Source organism: Solanum tuberosum, unplaced genomic scaffold (genome assembly GCF_000226075.1).
Source record: "Solanum tuberosum cultivar DM 1-3 516 R44 unplaced genomic scaffold, SolTub_3.0 scf00225, whole genome shotgun sequence".
Taxonomy (NCBI): Eukaryota; Viridiplantae; Streptophyta; class Magnoliopsida; order Solanales; family Solanaceae; genus Solanum; species Solanum tuberosum.
Window position 1 is genome coordinate 392,899 of NW_006239149.1, and position 22,524 is coordinate 415,422.

The window sequence follows — 22,524 nt, forward strand, 5'->3', positions numbered from 1 at the left end:
AGATATAACTTTTGATAAAATCCAAGTTGCAGAAATACTACATATCTAATGATGGCTACTTCCAAAAGAAACGTGTACTATAAAAAATATTTATGATTTCGTACAGATGACAAAAAGAGATGGGTTTACGATTTAATGATGACATAAATAAATGACAAATGAAGTTAGAAACATGTAAAAGAATTATTATTATTTTTCAATTTGATTTGAGAAATTAGCGGAAAAATAGTTAATTAAAATATATTCTTCTCTATATAGAATCATTGTTTCTTTTTAGGTTATTTTACCACACAATGTATGATTATGATATTTGATTTCTTTCAAAAGTTATTCAATGACTGTGATTCATTTCCTTAGTTTGATAAAGTTTCTTTTGTTATATATATTGCACCGAAAACCATAATAATAACCGTGGTGTCCAAGTCAACTTTCACGCAACTCGAATAATTCCACGGGATATCTGTCACCATCCACCAACAACAGATTTCCAGCAACAACAGAAATGGGAAGAATCACCTAGTGTTTTTGCCACTAACTTACTCGGAAAGCAAACTACTTCCTAATGGAATTCTTCAGGTCCTAAAACAGCAGGCCCCAACCAATTCGAGGTTGAAACACAGTAGAGTGATTAACACTATCTTTGTTTGTTTAGTTGGCTTCTTCAACCACTTTTCAGATGCATCGTTCGTTCAATTTTTCAAGGGAATAGATTTTCGATTATCAAAAAGGTGAAAAATACAATCTAACACGCATAAAAAGCAGAAATTTTTCATACCCAAAGAACAGAACATAAAAAGCAGGCAAAAGTGCAATACCTCAACAGGTTCAGGTTTTTTTTCAGATTCATTGGAACCCACAAAAGACTGAAGAGGAGCAGTGGTTGCATAGTAATCGTCATCATCTTCATCATCAACATCTGCCCAAGATTTCACCGTCAACGGCGCCGGAGCCCACAAAACTTCCGGCTCCTGTTCCTTCTTCGACGTCCCTTTACTCTTCTCCTTATCAGATTTCTTCTCCTTCCTCAGAGTATCAAGCGCCGCAAATACATTGGAATTCTTCACCATCACAGACCCTTCTTTACTCCCCATCATTTCAACCAAGTAAACCCAATATTTCTTCTTCAATTTAGGGTTTGGAGAAGTTGTTGGATCAGCAGATAACAGAGACTGAGAAAGAAGATGGAGGTTTTATATATATATCAATATATTTTATAATTTTTATCAAAGAGACACCAATTTTATGTATAATTGCGCAATTATGCAACATGCTTTCTTAATTACCAAAAAAAAAAATGTAGCATAACCTTTCCACAAACTATACAATTTATGCGGATTCAGAATTTGAATTAGTTCATTATCAAAAATTTATAATTATTTAGTAGATTCGTTCGAAAAGTATGAATAAAAATGAATGAACTTTATATATTTATAAATTAAAAAAAAAAATTGTCACTCTAAACAAAGTGTAATATTTTCTATGTATTTGATTTCAAAAATGGGCGTAGAACTCAACTCAAATGGTTCTTTAAATACAATATTATCATTTTTTGGAATTATGCATGTGTGCTAAAAATAACTTCATTTAATAATATTTGTTTATGATCGTTACTAGCAGTTATTTATTTCTCTTTCTTGTCGTTTTCGATGCGGTCATTGTCCGTTGTCCCTCAATTAACATCTCAAATTCAGAATCTACCCTTTTAGATTCTCCTATCTCTTCAAGTTTCCAAGCAGGTAGGTCTTCGTATGTTACCATTCTATTGTACCCTCCAAATTCAGCTAATTGAAGTAGACAAATTCTGATAGTAGCTAGAAGAGTCGTTTATAATGAGATGTCGGCTATGATTTTCAAGACATAAAACTACTATGAAGGCATGGTCAATTTGTGTAGAGACAACAATTATTGATCGATTTCTAAAATTAAGGCTCCAAATTAACAATGGTTAGGTCAATATTTGTAAAAAAATTATCTTACTACAACGATCAGTTAAAAGTTAAAAGTCTAGAGTATGTGATAATTTCAACATTTTATTAACCTTTAATAACAATAAAGATTTCAATGTGATGTCATAGAAGAGGGTGATTGATATTGAAGATTATCGAATTTGGCTACAAAAATATACTCTGAATTTCAAGTTATGGGAGAAAATTATAATTGTTCAATAATGTCCTTACTAAGTTTGTCCTTTCACATGCACACATAGAATTATGCTAATAAATGAGAAAAATACATAATCATCCCATGAAATTTTATATTTTTTTTGAAGTAGACACTTTAAGTTTGTAAAAGTCATATTACCCCACGAAATTATTTCGAATCACAATAAATACACCATTTTAACAGCATTTGCAATCTCATTACCAGTGAGTGTGTCTCGCCCCAAATGAAACAATGTAACTTTATTTTTTCCTAGCCTTTTAATAAAGGGTTGGGTAAAACCCAGACCCGTTCAAAATCTTGACAAATTTCTTTTTTATCTTAAACATTTTGTACACAAATCATGATGAAGAAGAACATTGTGATGGAGAATTTTAGAAACTCCATTGCAGATGTTTGTAGAACTTTAACAGTGACTGATAGAAGAAGCTCCATTATTGGAGAGTTTCATAGTGACAACGCAAATGACATCTTCTTTGTTTATGGGTACACAAGAATGTGATCAAGTTAAGTAAGCAATACGGGCTCAATGTGATCAAAACCCTTTTCGAAGAAACAGGGAAAGAACGACGGATGCATCATATGACCTTCATCGATCTATCAGTTATCAAACACTAAATGGTACAAACATGCATTCGTCGTTGCAGTCCAAGGTGTATTCTTCAACTCATTCCTATTTGGCGTCACCAAAATTGGCTAATCAGATTGTTGGGTGCTTAGAGGATGAAGCAGTGAATTTGCAAATAGAGTTTTTTGATTGATATAGAGAAGAGACTTTTTGAGAACTCTGCCAACTCCAGAAGTTCATATGGCATCTCACAACGTTTATAGATTGAATTATTGGATTGACAGAAGATAAAAAAAAAAGAATGTACATGGAGAGCTCTTCAATGGCCATCAATGGGGGTTTGTGGAAGATATAAATTGGTCTATTTAATAAAGTAAAAAAAATTAAATTGGTCACACCACATGGCACTAAAACACTGGTATAGGGGTTAATTCTTAGTACTGACGCGCCTCTCAAACGTGAAATTGCACATACTCTGAAAATGAGTTAAAAGGGTGTATTTTTCATAGTTAAAAGTAGATTCGTGAGATAATAGATCTCTCGCAAACTTTAGGTGTCTACTTTAAAAAAAGGTATAAATTCCATGGCGTAATTATGTATTTTCTCGCTAATAAATAACTGATGCAGTGAAATTTTTCACTGAACTTGATATAGCCACAAAAATTAAATAGGTCAAATATGACTAACATGCAAGATAGATTTGTTGAAACCTTTGGATCATAGTGTGTGTTTGTACAAAAGAAAATAATCCACTAACATATATATGTATATATATATATATAATCATTTATATTGGACTAATTCTTTTGTTAGAAAAAGAAAATTTGAATTTTTATAAATTGAGGATCCAACAAATCACAATGTAGTTCGTTAGGAGATTTGAAGAGGGCTTGTTTAGGGGAGAATTATATATATATATATATATATATATAATCATTTATATTGGACTAATTCTTTTGTTAGAAAAAGAAAATTTGAATTTTTATAAATTGAGGATCCAACAAATCACAATGTAGTTCGTTAGGAGATTTGAAGAGGGCTTGTTTAGGGGAGAATTAGTTCTCTCAATACTTTTATATTAGTAGATTGTTTATTTCGTTTCATATGTATGTAGATCAATAAGAAAACTATGTTAAATTATTCTCTCTTTTCTCCTTTTCTCGATTTTTCATCGCTTAAGATTTACGTTTTAACTTTTGCATGACATTTAACTATTCCGATCCTAGCAAAATCCGTCTATTTCACAAGAGACACCTATTTGTAAGGGGATAGAATTGTGTTCACTCATATCCTCTTAAATCAGTATAACTTTGTGCTGTTTCTAGAAATGCATGCGCATGACAATTGTCTGCTTCTACGTTACGTAGCACAATTTCCTCGAAGAAACATTATCAACTACCTCTATTTTGTTCTACATACATACATGACAACATTTTACATTACTTAAGAAAAACAATAAACTTAAAACAACATTCTTTATTAGTAATTAATTCATTATGAAAAAATACAAGAAAGGAAGAGGTTAGTGTTAGTTGACTCCTACTAATTCAATGATTAAGGCTGTGTTTATGAATTATTTCAAGAAAATATTTTCAAAAACATATGACAGTTCTCAGTTTTGGCATGACTTTTTTAAAATGTAGAATGCAGTCAAGCTGAGCTTCCACATTCAATTAAACAATTCAATGAATTGTATAAAATACGGTGTTTTTTCCACAGTCAAGTTGGTACCAATGTTGACACCCAATTTTGGCCTAACATTTTCAAAAATTCGCAAATTTTAAGTTTTATTTATCTAATGGTTCAATTTTTTTTTTTATAATTTTAAATAAGTTTATCGATAACTATCTTTATTTGTCAAAATGTAGGGTTTTTTATCAGTTAATTTTAAAATTACATTTTTTACATGTCATTAGTATAGGGGTGTGCACTATTCGGATTAAATCGAATAACCAAACCAAATCAAACCGAATTTTTATTTGGATTGGTTTTTTGGTTTTTCGGATTGGTTTTGGATTAATAAATTACTTTGTTTGTTTTTTTGGTTTGGTTTTGAATTTTAAAAATAAAAACCAAAAAACCGAAAAAAACCAAATATATATAATGTTTAGGCTTAGAATTAAGTTGGAGTTAACCACTTTTGTCCCTTTTTGGTTTATTGCCTTTCATGATGATTACGTTTATATTTTATGTTTGAATTACATCTATAATAGGTATACTTATAAGTATTGTGTTTTAAATTTTACTTATGATTTATATTAGAAAGTATATTTAAGGGATTAAATATTATTACTTTGGTTATATATGTTATTAATTATTGACATAATCGAATAACCAAACCGAAAAAAGCCGAACCGAATAGAGGAAAACCAAACCAAACCAAATTTTATTTTGGATCGGATTGGGTTACATTTTTACAAAACCAAAAACCGAAAATCCAAACCGAATAGTGTAAAACCAAACCGAAAAACCGAATGCACACCCCTACATTAGTACGTGCATTATATTTATTTTAATTCATTTTATTTGTTACATTTGTTAATATTGATATTTTGCATAATCTAAAAAATTCATTCAAATACAGATATTTTACTTGATCGATAATTTTGGGCTACAATCAGAAGCCCAAAAATTGAGCCCATTTAACAATTATTTTCTATATAGATTTTGGTTAGGTTAAAAAATAGGGGTGGTGAATTTATTTTTTAGAATAGGGTTGTAAAATTTACAGATTTGAATTCAAAATGGGCTCTACTATTCATTAACTTTTCGGTCATCACCATCCCGGATTCCGGCTAAGCTCCGGCAACTCTAAAACCCTCTTCTTTTTCCCCTTTTTCCGGTGAAATGGTCACCGGAAACAACCCCATTTCCCCTTTCCTCGTTTCCAGCAACTACCACCCAAAAACCCCACTCCAAAACAACCATTTTTCCTTACCAGACCCACACAGCAGCAAACAACACACCAACAGACCCAAAACCAGCCAAACGATCCCCACACTACCTATTTTATTCCTTTTCCAGATCCACTGGCGAGCTCGAAGCTCGCCACCTCCAAACCACCCCGTTTCCCTCTCCCACCAGACCAAAACCCCCTTTAAGTCAATCGCCACAGCCTCATAAACCAGCAACCAAAGCTCCGAGCGGCCATCCAAAACCCCGACCCAGACCATCCCTTTTCAATAAACTACAACAACCCAGTCGCTGCCAGTTCCCTTCCACGTCCCCTTTTACATTTTCTTCTTTTTACAGGTATTTTGGCTCAAAGTCGGTGAGCTCCGATGAAAAAATGAGTTCCCACCACTGCGAGCTTCAAGCTCCGCGAACAACCAGACACAACCAGCAAAACGCCAACCTCCGTAGCTCCGGCAAACAAGTAATCCTCTATGTTTTATTTTTGTTGTAACTATTTTACTTCGTTCATTGCTTTTCCAGATCTGGCCGGAGTTTGATAAAGTTTGTCTTTTTCGATTTGTTGTGTTGATATTATACTGTGTTATTTTGATTTGATTGTTTATTCACAGCTTTTGTATTGATTTGCTGTTTGTTTACTCTTACAGTGGCTATGCTTTGAATTTTTTTTTATTTAAATTAAATGTTTAATGGTTAAAGAATATTTTCAATTGTGATTTCATTCTCAACTTATGGATCTTTTATTAGGATAGTTACTTTCTCATTATTTTATATTGTTAATTCGTTTTGACTTTATTCATTTGTTGACATCGAGTTATTTGTTTTAGTGTTAATTTTGTTTTTATTATGATTATTTTATTGATTGTTCTTTTGTTCCGTATGCTTATCTTATTTTTAATTGTTGTCTAATCTATTAATTTAATAGTTTAAATTATATTTGCTATATTTTGTTGGATTTAATATTGTTATTAATAATGGTGTTGCCTTCGGTAAATTTTATACTTTTCATGTTACTGTTACTTTTTGTTAATGTTAAGATAATATTTTGTCATTTTTTGTTATTGTTAATTGATATTGAATATATTTTGTTTGTTCAAAATGGCTAATGAGAAAATCTCTCTGTCGAGTTTGGAGGCCTTTACATTGTAAAAGACGAAAATTTAATTTAATTTCATATATTTTGTTTGTTCAAAATGGCCAATGAGAAAATCTCTCTGTCGATTTTGGAGGCCTTTACATTGTAAAAAACGAAAATTTAGTTTAATTTCATATATTTTGTTTGTTCAAAATGGCCAATGAGAAAATCTCTCTGTCGATTTTGGAGGCCTTTACATTGTAAAAAACGAAAATTTAGTTTAATTTCATATATTTTGTTTGTTCAAAATGGCCAATGAGAAAATCTCTCTGTCGATTTTGGAGGCCTTTACATTGTAAAAAACGAAAATTTAGTTTAATTTCATATATTTTGTTTGTTCAAAATGGCTGATAAAGAAATTACCGTCGATTTCTAAGGTTTCCCATGTTAATAAGACGGTTTTTTATTTTTAAATTAATTTTTGATTCATTTATTTTTATTCATAACTAACACTTTTACTAAGTGTCTTTACAGGTACCCGGAGGTGCTTCCTATTGAAGTTATTCGAATTAGGTTCGAATTATATTCCTATTTATATTGTATATTATTGACGATAGACAAATTTAGGTCGATTCCTATATTATTGTTTTATCATATTACTTGTGTATATTGCATGTTTATTATATTTGTACATTATTTTATTTTCATCCTCAATTTGAAAAAAATGAATTCAGTCGAAACCCACATTTGTGGATTTCAAAGGATGCCTAATCCCTTCCCTTCGAAATTACTTGAATCCCTTATCTAGAATATCTTGGTTTCGTAGATTGATTAATTGGTTTCCTAATTTTCCTAAAATTAGACAGCAATTCCTTTAAAATTCTTATTTTCTTAAAATTCTTTTAAAATTGAATCAATTGTTTATTTTTTAGTCACCATGACGTTTCGCCTTATTTGAATAGAGTAGGGATGTAAACAGCCAAATTCGAACTTTTGAAACATTACAGTAGCGTTACCAGGGGTCGGAGCAACTTATCTAAAATACACGATTATTTGTCTTTCTACATCACACTTTGTCCAATGTCCATTGTTCACTATGCCACAAAAAATAGGAAAATCATAAGGTAGAAAATCAACACAGAGTATATCTTAATCATTAGCCACCGATTTGACGAGATGCTATTGAGGTATTTGAGCAGAGCCCCTTGTGCCCCTTCCACATTTGTTAGTGCGTCATCCACGTTCTCATCAATCCTGTGACAGAAACCAAGATATTACTTTACTGCTAAAAGAATTTGCTACCCATCCCCACCCTCACCCCATTGTATCTTGATCAGAAGTCGTAACTAAGGACTATATTGTGACTTGTGAGTATCAGTTTAATATCAACAATCAGGTAGTACAAGGTTTTACACCTTACAGACAACAGGAGAAGCACCAAACTTTAAGTGGAAGGCACCATTTTACAAGATTCTAAATACAGATAGCTCAAAGTACAAAAAACTTCCATCAACTGTCAGATTTTTCTCTAACCAATATGGGGATAAAGCAGTAAACCTTACTTGTTGATTGCACAAACATCATATATGAAGAACATTTATAACATCTCACGCAAATTTGACTTCAAATATTATCAATTATGTACAAAAGATTTACTTGTAAATGAAAAGAAGTGTGCCAAGGCCAAGAATTAAACTACATGTCACAATAGAAAGAGGCGTTAAATAAAATGTGATGGTGGGGTTCATTGAGAGTACACACATCACATTTTATGTTAACCACAAGTAGATATGCATATCATGTTAATGACCCTTGAGGAACTTCAAAAGCTCAATTTAACAAAGAACTTACCAATTATTATTTTTAAGAACTGAGAAGAATTAGCCCGTTTCTTCCAACATAAATATGAATGAAATAATATAAAAGACACTAGGTCTTCTAATCCCTCTAACTAGCAGATGGTGGATGCATGATCCGATCCCATATTGGAACGTTAATGTTTCTCAGTCCAAAAGTTCATGCAAAGGTTAAAAAATTAACTTTTACCATGCAAAATAGGATATCAACAAGAGAAGACATCAAAGTATTGATCAGAGTGATCATCCAAAACTAGTGATTAGTTGATAGAAATTAACAAACAAAATATTCATTACTTGCCATCTCACATATTTAACTTTACGTCTTTACAACTAGGAGACTACATTGGTGCCAACTGGTTGTACAAAGATAACTATGAAAATACGATGCATTGAAATCTCCTAAATCCTTCTATTATCATCACCATTATTATTATAATTATTATAATAAGAATTATTATTATTATTATTATTATCTTCATCATCATCATCGTCTCCTACATCTGTTTATTTTCTGAGTGCAAAAACAATTGTTATACAAACCTGACTGCAACCTCCCCTTGCTCAGAAACCAAGGTAGCAAGCTGATTAAAAATGCTGCCCAGCTCATGGATAGTAGACTCGGCATTTTGAAAAGCTTCAGCTCTACTCTGCATGTAGCTGTCTTGCAATGGAACTATCTGCTGCTGCTGCTGTTGTTGATCCTGCAACAATGGCTGTGTGTTTCCATCCCCTTGCTTCCTACAAGAGGGGAAAAACTTAGTGATACTTAAAAAACCCAAAGCGAGCACGAAAAACAGATGTAGAACAGGGTCTGGTTTACCTTAGTTAGTTTTCCAGATAATCATTACAGTTTGGACAAAGAAAAGTACCAAAGGATGTTATTTTTGGGACAAGTAGAAGTAGACAAGGATGCTAATATATAAATTGTTTTGTACATCTGAAGAGAAGCTTCTCATGTCTGTTTTCTTTTTAGTGCACCCATGAAATTCATATTTGTATAGATGGTTGGGTGTTTTCTTTTGTAGAAAATCATATTTTGCTGCAGATTTTTTACTTATTGGTATACTGCTTGGTTGCTAGCATATGAGAGTTCTTCCAACCATTAATAAACATTATTTAACTTATTAAAAAAGTGAATGACCATGTGCCTTACAGCTACACCTAAATCCAAAGCTAGTTGGGGTCAGACAAGACATATGAATCCCCATTGTCCATTTAGACTCATCTCATGCCAATATTCTATAAATTTAGGTTTTCTAACCCTAAAAATACACTACATTCTCAACTTGCACACAAACCCCCAACAAAATAAGAAAAACTCTTAGCAAATGTTGGACTAATTTGACTGTACCAACAAGATTTAGCCTTAAGCTCAACTAGTTGAGGATCTTTTTCTTCTATTATATTCTATTTTTTGCCAAGTCTGCATGGATTTTAAGAGATTGTAGATCTCTCAAAATGACTTCCTTTCTATGATTTTAGGTCTAACTTGTTTTGTAACATCTTCAACACCACCAAAACTAGCCTTTGTAGGCTCACCTAGGCCCTTTGACTAAGCAGGAACCAGAATAGAACAAGGCAATAAAAACCCCCACCAGTGACATGCATTTATTTCAATTGCCTACAATAAGATGGCTCCAATGATGATAACTCATCTTTACCCTCCCGTCCCTCAGCTACTTCGTTTGGACCTTATAGGGCACCATCTGTCGTGGTGGGGTCATCTTTATTGACCATAGCACAAACACTACCACCGCTGCCTCTATTTTACTTAACTTTATACTACATTGTTATTTGTACTCCGTAAACTTAATAACCATCACTGAGTATTGTCATATTCAAGTGTTCTAACATATATAATACTTTTTGATCAATTTGTGCCATTTGACAAAAAATGTGGCTAAAACTATAAAATTTATTGAAATAACACAAATTTGGCTAGAATTAAAAGAGGGAGAGAGATATTAAGATATGATCAAATAGATAACCAACAAATATAGCAACACGAGAAGAATGCACAAAGTTCCAACACAGGCAATTAGAGTAACTAGGTAATAAGTCAAAAGAGTGTAAACAATACAATCTTAGTATACTGATAGAAGATAAATAATGAAATGATAAAAGAAGGCCCATGGGAGGAAACAGACAAGGGAAGAATAGTGTGTGTTAAAGGGGAGAGGCATGGGGAAATGTGGGTAAGGGGTAAGAGTGTACCATTTAAATTTCTCATGATTTTTAAAGCAAAAGATCATGTGAAACCAAACTTCCAGGAGATCAGCCCCCAATCATTTTAACCAGATAGAGATCAAAACTTCCGACCACTTGAACTGTTACCAAACAGCATTCATCCAAACAAGGTGTGTGTCTTATTCAATTTCACCAAGTCAAGAATATAAGTTTCATGGAAGAAAGGGGTTAAGAAAAATTTGGATCTAGTAACAGATTAGACAAATAGGATAAAATAAAGGTACTTAGTATTATCGTAGATCATGTTTGGAGAAGCTATTATACGGACTGTCCAGTAGTTAACTCAGGGAGACAGATTAGGCCATAGACTGAAAAGGTTATTCCCACGAGAGGAATAGCTATCTCCTCTCTTTCAACCTTTAACAAATGAATCATTTGTAATTTCTTTTTGGCATCAACATGGGTAGATCAGTAATCATGTCAAGATTACCAAAAGCAAAGGTTGGAAAGAAGAACAGACTCCTAGGGTTTCATCTATTCTTTTGAATTAGTTAAAATCATTGTAATAAAAATATAGCAAGCAAGACATTCCCATAATTACAAAAGAAACTCATGGCCACTAATATGTTCAGTGATAGCAGGCCTGTAAGGCATGAACTGCTAAGACGGTGTATTTCCTCACCTTGGAAATAACTGAGAAGAAGAAGCTGAATCATTAGCCCAAGGAGGGGGACTGGCTGATGTAATAGCAGTATTCCTTGAAGCTAGTGGACAACAACAACATACCCAGTGAAATCCCGCTAGTGGACGCTGGCGCATAAATGGATTCGAAGCTTCTTTGGTAGTCGATGAAGAAATCATCTGTCTTCTGTTCTCATGAACCTTCATATTCTGAAAACAGAAATTCAAGAAAATGTAAATGACCATGATGAAGTGTATTTTTTCTACTGTTAACGACCAAAAAGTTGAAGGATACATGTAGCCACAAAAAAAATAGTAAATAGAAGCCTTCGCTAAATTGAGACTCACAAAAGATCTATTTGAGTAAGAAAAAAGGATAACAAAGAAGATATAACCAGCATCTGGCTAGTCTCACCTCTGTCCGCATGGTGAGTACTTCTTTGAACTCCTTTGTGGCAGTCATCAGCCTGTTCTTCAAGCCATCTACAACAGTTGTCGAGTGACTAGTGGTATCACTATTACCACTTTCATTACGAGAATTAGAGTGAAGCTGGAGATCTACTACAGCAGAGTTAAGTGCTGTAATATCTTGATTGATGACTGCAGTCAGCTCCTGGATTTCTGTAGTCGGATCATCAAAATCGGAAGTCCTTTTTGCCACTGGAATGAAACATAAACCACTATTAGATAAAGATCAGAAACCTTGGCCCTGATTATAATCACAACATAAATAAGTGTCAAAGAGCCAAGGCCCTGGTATAAACCAATAATATGTTTAAAAAATAAAATAAGGATCAACATCTCTCTTTTACAGTTTGAGAAGAAACCAAAGCATAAATGGTCAGGTTAGTAGGAACATGAAATCTAGGGAGGGACTGCAGTATTAAAGATAAACTTGAACAAGAAAATCCATTATGGTCCTTGAGGACTTGAGAAGATTAGATTTAGCCCAAGTTGCATAGACTTTTCACTTTCGATGCCGCACCCGTGTCGGATTCTCCAAAAATACACTACTTTAGGAGAAGCCGACACGCACCCATAGACATTTTTGAAGAGTCCAAGCAACATCGGATTTAGCAACTCATTACCCAAATTTCCTTAGCATCCATAAGAAAGATCAGTTGCCCAAGTTTGCACCTATATTTCCTTTTACATGATTTCCTTAGCATCCATAAGAAAGATCAATTGCCCAAGTTTGCACGTATATTTCCTTTTACATAAATTTCTAACACCGTGCTTAAATCATTATACACAACAAACTGAACTGCCCCACGAACCCATGATGAGAAAATATAAAGGGAGGTCATAACTGGGGCCTGTAAGGGAACTGTGTAATCTAGTACGCCAAAATTGATGACTTTGTCACTTCAATAGGCAAAAGGAATGTCTTAAAGCATAGAAATTCTGAATAAAACTAGGCGTGAATGTTGTTTCTGAATAAGAAGGAAAATGCATAAGATTTGACCAAATAGTCAAAACATACTGAAATGGCTAAAAAGAAAATCCAAGGAGTAAAAGAAAGATAGCAAAGTCAAACCACTAAGGTAAAAGTCAACCCCAGAAACAGAACAAAAAAGATTAACTTCAAAGCACCATAGAATAAAGTATTCCATTCTTCACAGAATACTATTAAATGGGATTTGGATAAGAAAAATGAAAGGTCATATTAGAAGAAACAACTAACTTCAAAATCCAGAAAGTAACAGGACTGAAGTTGGAAGAAAGCTTTTCATCTGTGAAAGCTCTTAGCTGCTTTTTCCACAACTCTAATGCTTAGCAAATCCATAAAATGGAAGATTCCAAGTTAAACACTGTCATTTACCAGATTATCACTTTACACATGTTTTTTATAATAATGGTGGCATCAGGACAGCTTAGCCAGCTTATGTGCAACTCAATTACTCCATCAGGTTCTGCTACCTTCCACCATCATACGTATCATTGTACCAGATAACCTATCTACCAAGACTTAACCAGAAAAGAAGAAAATTAGCTAGAGTGCGACTGATATTGGTCCTCTGAAATGGTAAAATAATCTACCAGACATATACATGGGTCACTGCAATATAAAAAGAATTTTGAACAGAGACCAGAAAAATTTGATCCGAACTCCGATATTTCAGCTAACGTTCATTACTGATCCAAAATTTGCAGAAAAATGAGAAGAAACCTCAATTTTAGAAGAAGATTTCTAATCAGAGAAATCCGACCCAAACTTCAATGAAGAAACTCCGAACTGAGAACTTCGAGTAGAACCTTTAAACCCTGGGACTGAAGCTATAAAAATGAAACTTTTTCAAAGAAAATCACCCCACTTAGAATATCCCACCAAGTGAGTGTTTCAGAATCTCTTTTCTAAAGAACATCAAGCGCTCTGTATTGGAGAAGAATTATATGTGCTACCATCAAGTTCATTGGATGAACATTATGACCCAACACTCAAAGGCTAAAACCTAGCTCACATCAGCTAAATTAAGCTTATATTAGAATGAAACCTTTTCAAAGAAAATCACCCCACTTAGAATATCCCACCAAGTGAGTGTTTCAGAATCTCTTTTCTAAAGAACATCAAGCGCTCTGTATTGGAGAAGAATTATATGTGCTACAACTAAAAGCCATCAACCTTATCAAAAAAAAAAAAAACTAAAAGCCATCAAGTTCATTGGATGCACATTATGACACTAACACTCAGAGGCTAAAGCCCAGCTCACATCAGCTAAATTAAGCTTATATTAGAATGAAACCTTTTCAAAGAAAATCACCCCACTTAGAATATCCCACCAAGTGAGTGTTTCAGAATCTCTTTTCTAAAGAACATCAAGCGCTCTGTATTGGAGAAGAATTATATGTGCTACCATCAAGTTCATTGGATGCACATTATGACACTAACACTCAGAGGCTAAAGCCCAGCTCACATCAGCTAAATTAAGCTTATATTAGCAACAAAATTGTAAATCCTTCATATCACAATTCAAAACTTAATAACTTTCAAGAGCGACAAATGCAACCACAACCTCCATAATTATACATTTCTTAGCAGTGTGGTTTAGTGTGACTTCATATTTCCTCCCAATAGTGGGATGACTCGCATGATTGCTAAAATGAAAAAGTTAATAATCTCGGTATTCCTACTTGTATAAAGGATTGAGAGGCTGCTGTAGAGAATCGTGTTTTGACGTAGGTTCTCTACTTCTGATATACCTCTTGTAATCAGGAATTTTTCTTCCCACTGTTAATTATACTATTTAACTTGTGAAAAGAAATCCCAGTGTCCCAACTACGGTGTTGAAGCACCATATGTGAAATCTCTAATCTACAGACTGATCCCAAATACAAGTAATTTCGTTTTTTTTAAAATACAATTTGAGACATCCGAAATTTAATCAGAATTACTATACTAACTAGTAACTACTATGAAAGATATAAAATGTTCAAGAAATTGTAAGGTTATCCAATTATTGAAAGAGTTGTATAATGGGACAAATGGAGTACAGAAATACTCCTCCATTCCAAATTGTTTGCTTGTTTGCTACTATTTAATAGGGCCAAGAACTAAATGGGACATAGAACAACTAGAAACTCCAAAACTATGCCTCAACATCAAGCTAGTTGGAGTGGGCTAATGATATATTTTGATTAGTTTTAGTTTGGTTGCCGACATACAGCTACCCTTCCTCTTTTAGCCGGGCTTGGTACAATCTCACAAACAAATAGGATATAGAGTGAATCCTTAATACAAAATGAAGTATCTGAGAGACTAAGAGATGTCCTAATATTGGCTTACGTTTTGCTAGCTTTGCAAGCTTCTGAGAAGTTTGATGTATTCCAAAACCAATTTTGGAGGCTCGCCGATTGAACTCCGATTGCATAGCAATAGTGGTCCTCTGTTCCTCCGATCTAGAACCACTGCTGGTGCTGCTGCTAATCGGCCCATTCTGAAAAGACGAAAATGACTTCTTTAACCTCTCCGCTATACTCTGAAACTCCTGAGTCCGATCCCGAAATGACGCACTCGCTACTTTCACAGGCATTTTCAATAATAATCTCCGAAAATTATAACTTTCAATACACTAACAAATCGATCTATGCTCCTCAATTATAAAAAAAAAAAAACATAGAGAATTTCACATGCGCATTCAAAAACCGATTGGATCTGAAGAACCCTAGAATTGCGAGATCCAGAAATCTTCTCCGACGAAGGTGAGAATGACGAATACGGGATGAAAACCCTAGACCTTGCGCAGAGAGATTTAGTGATTGTTCGATCTGTAGGGGATTGAAGGATTTGCAGATCAGATGCGGAACATTGAGAGGAGGAGGGAGCCCATTTGATCCGAAAAACGATTCAGAAGCTGGCGGTGCTAGGATTTAGGAACGAGGTGAGTTTTGGAAGAAAAATTGAATGGTTTAATTGAACCCAATACCACGTGAGTTAGAGCCTGTTTGGATGGGCTTTTAAGCTGGTCAAACTGGCTTAAAAGTCAGTTTTTGACTTATTAGAGTGTTTGGTAATTATCAAAGTGACTTATTTTAAGCCAAAAGCTAAAAAGCTCGGTGAGGGGAGTTTCTTTTTTTTTAACTTAAAAGCCCTTTTATGTTGACCAAGTATATTACCTTTTGTCCTTAATTCTTTTATACAATTCTCAAATTGCCCATATTGAATTAACCTTAACATGTTATTATTATATTATTATTATTATTATTATTGTTATTATTATTTTATTTTTTTTATTATTATTATTATTATTATTATTCCTCTTATAAATAATTTGTGGTGGTAAAGAAATATGTGAATGATAGGAAAATATTATTACTTATGGATGTAAAATATAAATTTATTTTTAAGTATAAAAACCTTAAATTAATCAACTTTTTATCATGTTAACATCTTAAAGGGTATTTCAGACATTTTAATTAAAAAAAAATGTTTACCAGCACCTATTTGCCAAACACATCAACAACTTTTTTTTCAACTGCAGCACTTTTATCCAAACACATAACTACTTATTTTTAAAATAAGTTCCAGCACTTTAAAAAGTTACTTTTTTTAAGTCAATCCAAACGGGCTCTTAAAAATGACTACTTTCGATTTTATTTAGGGCCTGTTTGGAAGAACATTCTAGTAATTGAATTTGATGTAATTACACTGTCTTGTCCTGTTTAGAAGCACAGGTAATTACTTGGTCAGCAGGTAATTAGTGTAGTTGACATGGGGTAATTACACTCTACAATTCACAGGCAGATGCTGTGAATTGCTGGTAATTACATGGTGTAATTACCATGTAATTACCACTTGATTATTTTTCATTTTTTTTAATTTCTATTTTTATTTTTTTTGTTTTAATTTTTTTACTTCTATTATTTTAATTTCTTTTTATTTTTATTTTTCTAAAAAAATTGTAAAAGTCTATTTTTTATTTTATATTATTATATTTCATTTTATTCTTTTCCTCAACCTTACTTTACGTGATTCTATGTAATTTTCTCGTATTATCTATTTCTTTATGCCATGTTTATTTTTTCATTAGCATAATTTTAATAGTATTCTAATTTTTAAATTAAAATAGAATTTATTGTTAAGTAAGGTTATAGTACGTGTTTTCTTTATTATGAAGAAATAAAAATAAAATATATTTATTGCTATGTTGAAATTTGTTATAAGAGTATGATGTTAAATTTTTTGTTTTTAATTTATTACTTATGTTATATTTTCGGTTTCATTTGTTTTAGTAATATTGAATTTACATTGCACGTCATTTTTTAATTAGACTTGATAGATTATATTTTTGTCAAACATTTAATAATTTATGATATTTTATTTATATATTACTATTCTTTTTATCAAACATGCATTTCACAATGTTCGTAGAAACTTCATACTTTTAGTTGTTACGATCAATTCAATTGAAATATATTAATTTGAAAAAATATAAATCAATTATTTTTCATAATATTAGTTACAGTAAATATGTTTATTAATTAATATATTTTCAAAAAAGAATATATATCTTAAATATTTAATTTAATGTCATTTATAAAATTTCTTATTTGTCTAGTATAAATTTAAAATGATTAATTTTTATTTTTAAAATTTATTATAATTTTATGATTGCAATTGTGCATCCAAACAGAACATGTGTAATGACACTGTGGCATCCAAACAGGACATGTGTAATTACAGTGTAATTACACTGTGGCAACCAAACAGGTCAGTGTAGTTATTAGACTGTGTAATTATTAGGCTGGTAATTACTACCCTAGTAATTACACCAATTCCAATTACATGGTGACTTTCCAAAAAGACCCTTATTGTCCAGTCTATTATTCAGTAGTTATATTGAAGTTTGATTGAATTATTCGTATCGAACAGAGCCTATTTGATTATGTACATATTCAAATCTCTGATTAAAGAAAGATTAGTTTCATCTACTGCACCACATTCCGACTACTTATGAGTTGAATACGGGGGACTCTCCGTCTAAGTGGTTAATCCAACGAGTCAATTCTCAATGCGATGCATCCGTGAAATGGGACGGAGATCTGCCCGAACTTAGTCCAGTCCTATTAAAGATGGGGTGAATCAAGCAACTCTTATAGATAGATGGGATAGGAAGGTAAGAACCACTGATAGCATTTGCAGCTGCTTCTTTCCGATCGATATACAAGCAGTTGGGCGTGAAGCTTTCTTCGTGAAAAAGCTCGTCCTTGTCAATATAGGAAATGAAGAAAATGATTTTTTAAAATAAATTATTTATGCATAAAAATAAATTTGTAAAAAATGACTCGAAATGACTACTTTCGATTTTATTTTTTTTCCAATCTATTGTTCAGTATTTACATTGAAGTTTGATTAAATTATTCGTATCGAACAGAGCCTATTTGATGTTACTTATTTTGTCGTAATTTATATGGCAAAAATGAAATTTGGAAAGTCACCCAATTTTTTACATATTAAGTTGTCAATTATTGTGATTTATAATATTTATATAATTTTTAAATAATATGTTACTCTTTTGGTCCTAATTTATGTGGCATGGATGAAATTTAGAGAGTCACTCAATTTTCTTATATAATTTTTAATTATTTTAAGTCATAACTTATAGTATTTTACGTTTAAAAAAATGTAAAAATTTGTTCATATTTATTAATGAAATGATTTATAGCAGCATAACTATTTATGATTTCTTTTGAGACACAAGTATAGAAATAATTTTATTTATTCAATTTGAGAAATTAAAAAATAATTTATTACTTATAACTTAATTTATGTTTGTTATTAACTATAATTATTCTCATTCTATTTTTCAAAATATTGAATTTATTATATAAAAAGATAATATAATAAAGTTAATGTTTTATTTACTATTCCTTAAATTATGTTAAATCAATAACAAACAATTAAAAATCGGCGGAGGAAATACTACAATAATGTCACATTTATAAGTTAGACTAGATTAGGCCTACCTGTGCTAATGCACTAGCCCAACACATGAACACTCGAGACTTTTTTGGAGTGCTTTGCGGTAATCATTTAGTCACTCGAGAATTTAATGTTGACTTTGCTATGGACATTTAAATTTCTTCCATTTTCATAGTTCATACAAACGTTATAAGAAATAACCACTCTAAATACTATTTTTACAAAGATTGTCTATATATATTTCTCTCTACATTAATGAATATTAAAATCTCTCCAACTCATCTGGCAAGGACAAAACAAACATCTTGTTGATCTTCAATGCAACTGTTGTTTGTGTGTACCCTTCTCATCTCTTACAATCAATCAACACAAGAAAATCTATTAATATAATAAATCACAACCACTATTTGAATAGTTCATTTTAGTGACGTGATCATATACATTTTAAGTGAGATAAATAATGTACATGCTCCTGAATAACACGGGGAATCGAATCAAGAGAAAGAAGATTCTATAAAAATGAGAGTCCGGAGCCGAAAGGACAAAAAAAATTGTCAAAAATTTCAAAAGGGCCCATCAATTTTTTTTAAAACCAAAAGGGCAAAATCGCTCCTGACGGAGCGATTTCCCTCTGACACAATGACAATAAATTGTTGCCCTAACAACGATTTTGTCTAAAAACTTTTTTTTTTTTTTAATTAAAAATCACTGCCACGGTAGCGATTTTAAGTCAGAATTTTTTTTCCCTTACATCGCTTCAGGGGCAGCGTTTTTCATGCCTAGTGCTATTATTTTCATGCCTATTCATGTCTATTGTTAATTATTAATATTAATAATATAAAAATGTTAAACAAGACGGACAGTATACTCATTAAAATTATTGAAGCATGAGGGAAATTGAATTATATATCATAAATAATAATAAAAGAATATTGAATTAAATTTTTTTTTTTTTTTAAATTCTTAATATAGCAGCGATTTTGAAGAAAAGAAGATTTTTTTTTTGAGAAAATCGCTGCTAAGGCAGCTATTTTTATTTTTTTTAACGTACGACAACTATAGCAGCGATTTTGTTCAAATTCGTACAAAATGAAGTAGATTTTGTAGGTATGACTTTTAACACAATAACCAAAATGCACGTTCTAGCTAATTAAAATCCAAATTAAAGTCATTATTATTAGTTTCTATACTTTCAAGTTTTTTTTCCCCCTTTTGCTTTTCCTCTCCTCTAATATAATTTACCTTTTCAACAATTTCTTTTAACTCTATGTCGGAGATTTTCATGCTAAAATCTCGCTAGGGATACTATATCACTATAATAAATTAAGTGCCTTAACAGAGATTTTCTTTTAACTACCTTAGCAGCGATTTTCTCAAAAAAAAAAATCTTTTTTTCTTCAAAATCGCTGTTGGTTAAGAATTTTTTTTTTAATTCAATATTCTTTTATTATTATTTATGATATATAATTCAATTTTTCTCATGCTTCAATAATTTTATTGAGTATACTGTCTGTCTTGTTTATCATTTTTATATTATTAATAATTAACAATAGACATGAAAATAATAGCACTAGGCATGAAAAACGCTGCCCCTGCAGCGATATAAGGAAAAAAAAATTCTTACTTAAAATCGCTGTTGTGGCAACGATTTTTAATTAAAAAAAAGATTTTTTTTTGCAAAGGCAGCGATTTTTAATTTAAAAAAAAAAGAAAATTTTTTTTTAGACAAAATCGTTGCCCTGGCAGCGATTTTTCGTCATTGTGTCAGAGGGAAATCGCACCGTCAGGAGCGATTTTGCCCTTTTGGTTTTAAAAAAATTTGATGTGTTCTTTTGAAATTTTTGACAATTTTTTTTGCCCTTTTGGCTCCGGACTCATAAAAATGAACTCATCTTCCCTAAGTTAACTTTGATGAGGCAAAATTTTAAGGGCCTGTTTGGAAGGACACCCTGGTAATTGGATTTGGTGTAATTGGTGTAATTATATTGTCTTGTCCTGTTTTACAGGACAAGTAATTACTTGGTCAGCAGGTAATTGGTGTAATTGACAGGGGGTAATTATACTCTACAATTGACAGGCAGAGACTGTGAATTGCTGGTAATTACATGGTGTAATTACCACATGATTACTTTTTAATTTTTTTATTTCTATTTTAATTTTTTTTACTTCTATTATTTTAAGTTATTTTTTAAATTTTATTATTCTAAAAATTTGTAAAAGTTTATTTTTTATTTTTTATTATTATATTTCATATTCTTCTTATTATCAACCTTACTTTACATGATTCTATGTAATTTTTTCGTATTATCTATTTCTTTATGCCATGCTTATTTCTCATTAGCATAGTTTTATTATATTCTAATTTTTAAATTAAAATAGAATTTATTGTTAAGTAAGGTTATAATAGACTTACGTTTTCTTTATTAAGAAAAACTAAAAATAAATCATATTTATTGCTATGTTGAAATTTGTTATAAGAGTATTATGTTAAAATTTTGTTTTGAATTTATAACTTATGTTATATTTTCAGTTTCATTTGTTTTAGTAATATTGAACCTTCATTGCACGTCATATTTTGATTAGAGTTGATAGATTATATTTTTGTCAAACATTTAATAATTTATGACATTTTATTTATTTATTATTATTTTTATCAAACATGCATTTTACGATGTTCGTAGAAACTTCATACTTTTAGTTGTTACGATCAATTCAATTGGAATATATTAATTTGAAAAAATATAAATCAATTATTTTTTCATAATATTAGCTACAGAAAATATGTTTATTAATTAATATATTTTCAAAAAAGAATATATATCTTAAATATTTAATTTAATGTCATTTATAAAGTTTCTTATTTGTCTAGTATAAATTTTAAATAATTAAATTTATTTTTAAAATTTATTATAATTTTATGATTGCAATTGTGCATCCAAACAGAATATGTGTAATTACAGTGTAATTACACTGTGGCAACTAAACAGGTCAGTGTAATTACCAGACAGTGTAATTACTAGGTTGATAATTACTACCCTAGTAATTACACCAATTTCAATTACCAAATGTCTTTCCAAACAGACCCTAAAAATGAATTGGGGAAGATCTCAAGAAAAGATAAGCTTTGTAAATATTTAGACAAGAAATTTATCCGTACTTCCAATAGTAGTCAACAGTAGTTACCTCATTCAGTTAGCAAATCGTTGGGCACTCACATAAATGAAATTAGTTTTCTGAACCTTTTAAGCACTTTTGGGTTTGACCATGCAAGAAAAACAAGAAATGTCAATACTTTTGATTATGTTCGTTGATCTATCGTAACATTTGTGTCTATCAATTTCCCACCACTTGTTTGCCTTCACCAACAGTGTGTACACCTTTTCAGATACATATATGATAGCGGGGGAAATAGCTTAGTAAGATAAGAGTTGAAGAGAAATAATCACCAAAAATAAATGAAAATTAAACATAGTCTGAGTATGTGTTAGGGGAAGCAAGATGGTCTCACACACGTGCACTTCCCTCAAGTATTCAACTACTATTGTGAATAGGTTATATAGAAGGCTAGGTTGGTTATATACTATTTTTCACCATCATATTGATTCAAACTTCTAATTTATACGGAACTTACCGCTTATACTTAAAGTATTGTATATCATTC

General features: G+C 31.5%; 2 protein-coding genes and 1 long non-coding RNA gene across 3 annotated transcripts in view; 1 reads left to right on the forward strand and 2 right to left on the reverse strand.

Moving 5' to 3' along the window:
• The window catches only part of LOC102583003 (translation initiation factor IF-2-like), an 11,114-nt gene extending 9,939 nt beyond the window's left edge, over nt 1-1,175 (reverse strand). The window contains 1 exon segment of the mRNA XM_015313002.1: nt 816-1,175. Within this exon segment, the coding sequence (XP_015168488.1) occupies nt 816-1,094 (279 nt within the window). The 5' untranslated portion in view covers nt 1,095-1,175.
• Nucleotides 1,176-5,340: 4,165 nt separating this feature from the next.
• LOC107062408 (uncharacterized) lies at nt 5,341-7,407 on the forward strand. Its single transcript, XR_001474595.1, has 2 exons — nt 5,341-6,104; nt 7,251-7,407. It is a non-coding gene; the product is annotated as an uncharacterized lncRNA (long non-coding RNA).
• A 281-nt stretch (nt 7,408-7,688) lies between these two features.
• Nucleotides 7,689-15,872, reverse strand: LOC102583333 (syntaxin-32-like). The gene is made up of 5 exons (XM_006356559.2): nt 15,228-15,872; nt 11,859-12,103; nt 11,445-11,653; nt 9,116-9,313; nt 7,689-7,970 (listed from the first exon to the last, which is right to left on the reverse strand). Exons 1-5 carry the CDS (start codon nt 15,472-15,474, stop codon nt 7,811-7,813), a joined length of 1,059 nt encoding a protein of 352 aa, XP_006356621.1. The 5' UTR covers nt 15,475-15,872; the 3' UTR covers nt 7,689-7,810.
• Nucleotides 15,873-22,524: the final 6,652 nt, after the last annotated feature.

Excerpts from the sequence above, each read along its gene's own strand:
- LOC102583333 (XM_006356559.2), bottom strand. The coding sequence starts at position 15,474 with ATGCCTGTGAAAGTAGCGAGTGCGTCATTTCGGGATCGGACTCAGGAG. Across the intron at positions 12,104-15,227 it reads GCTTGCAAAGCTAGCAAAAC|TGGCAAAAAGGACTTCCGAT; the intron begins GTAAGCCAATAT and ends GTTTCATTCCAG. Across the intron at positions 7,971-9,115 it reads CAAGGGGAGGTTGCAGTCAG|GATTGATGAGAACGTGGATG; the intron begins GTTTGTATAACA and ends TTTCTGTCACAG.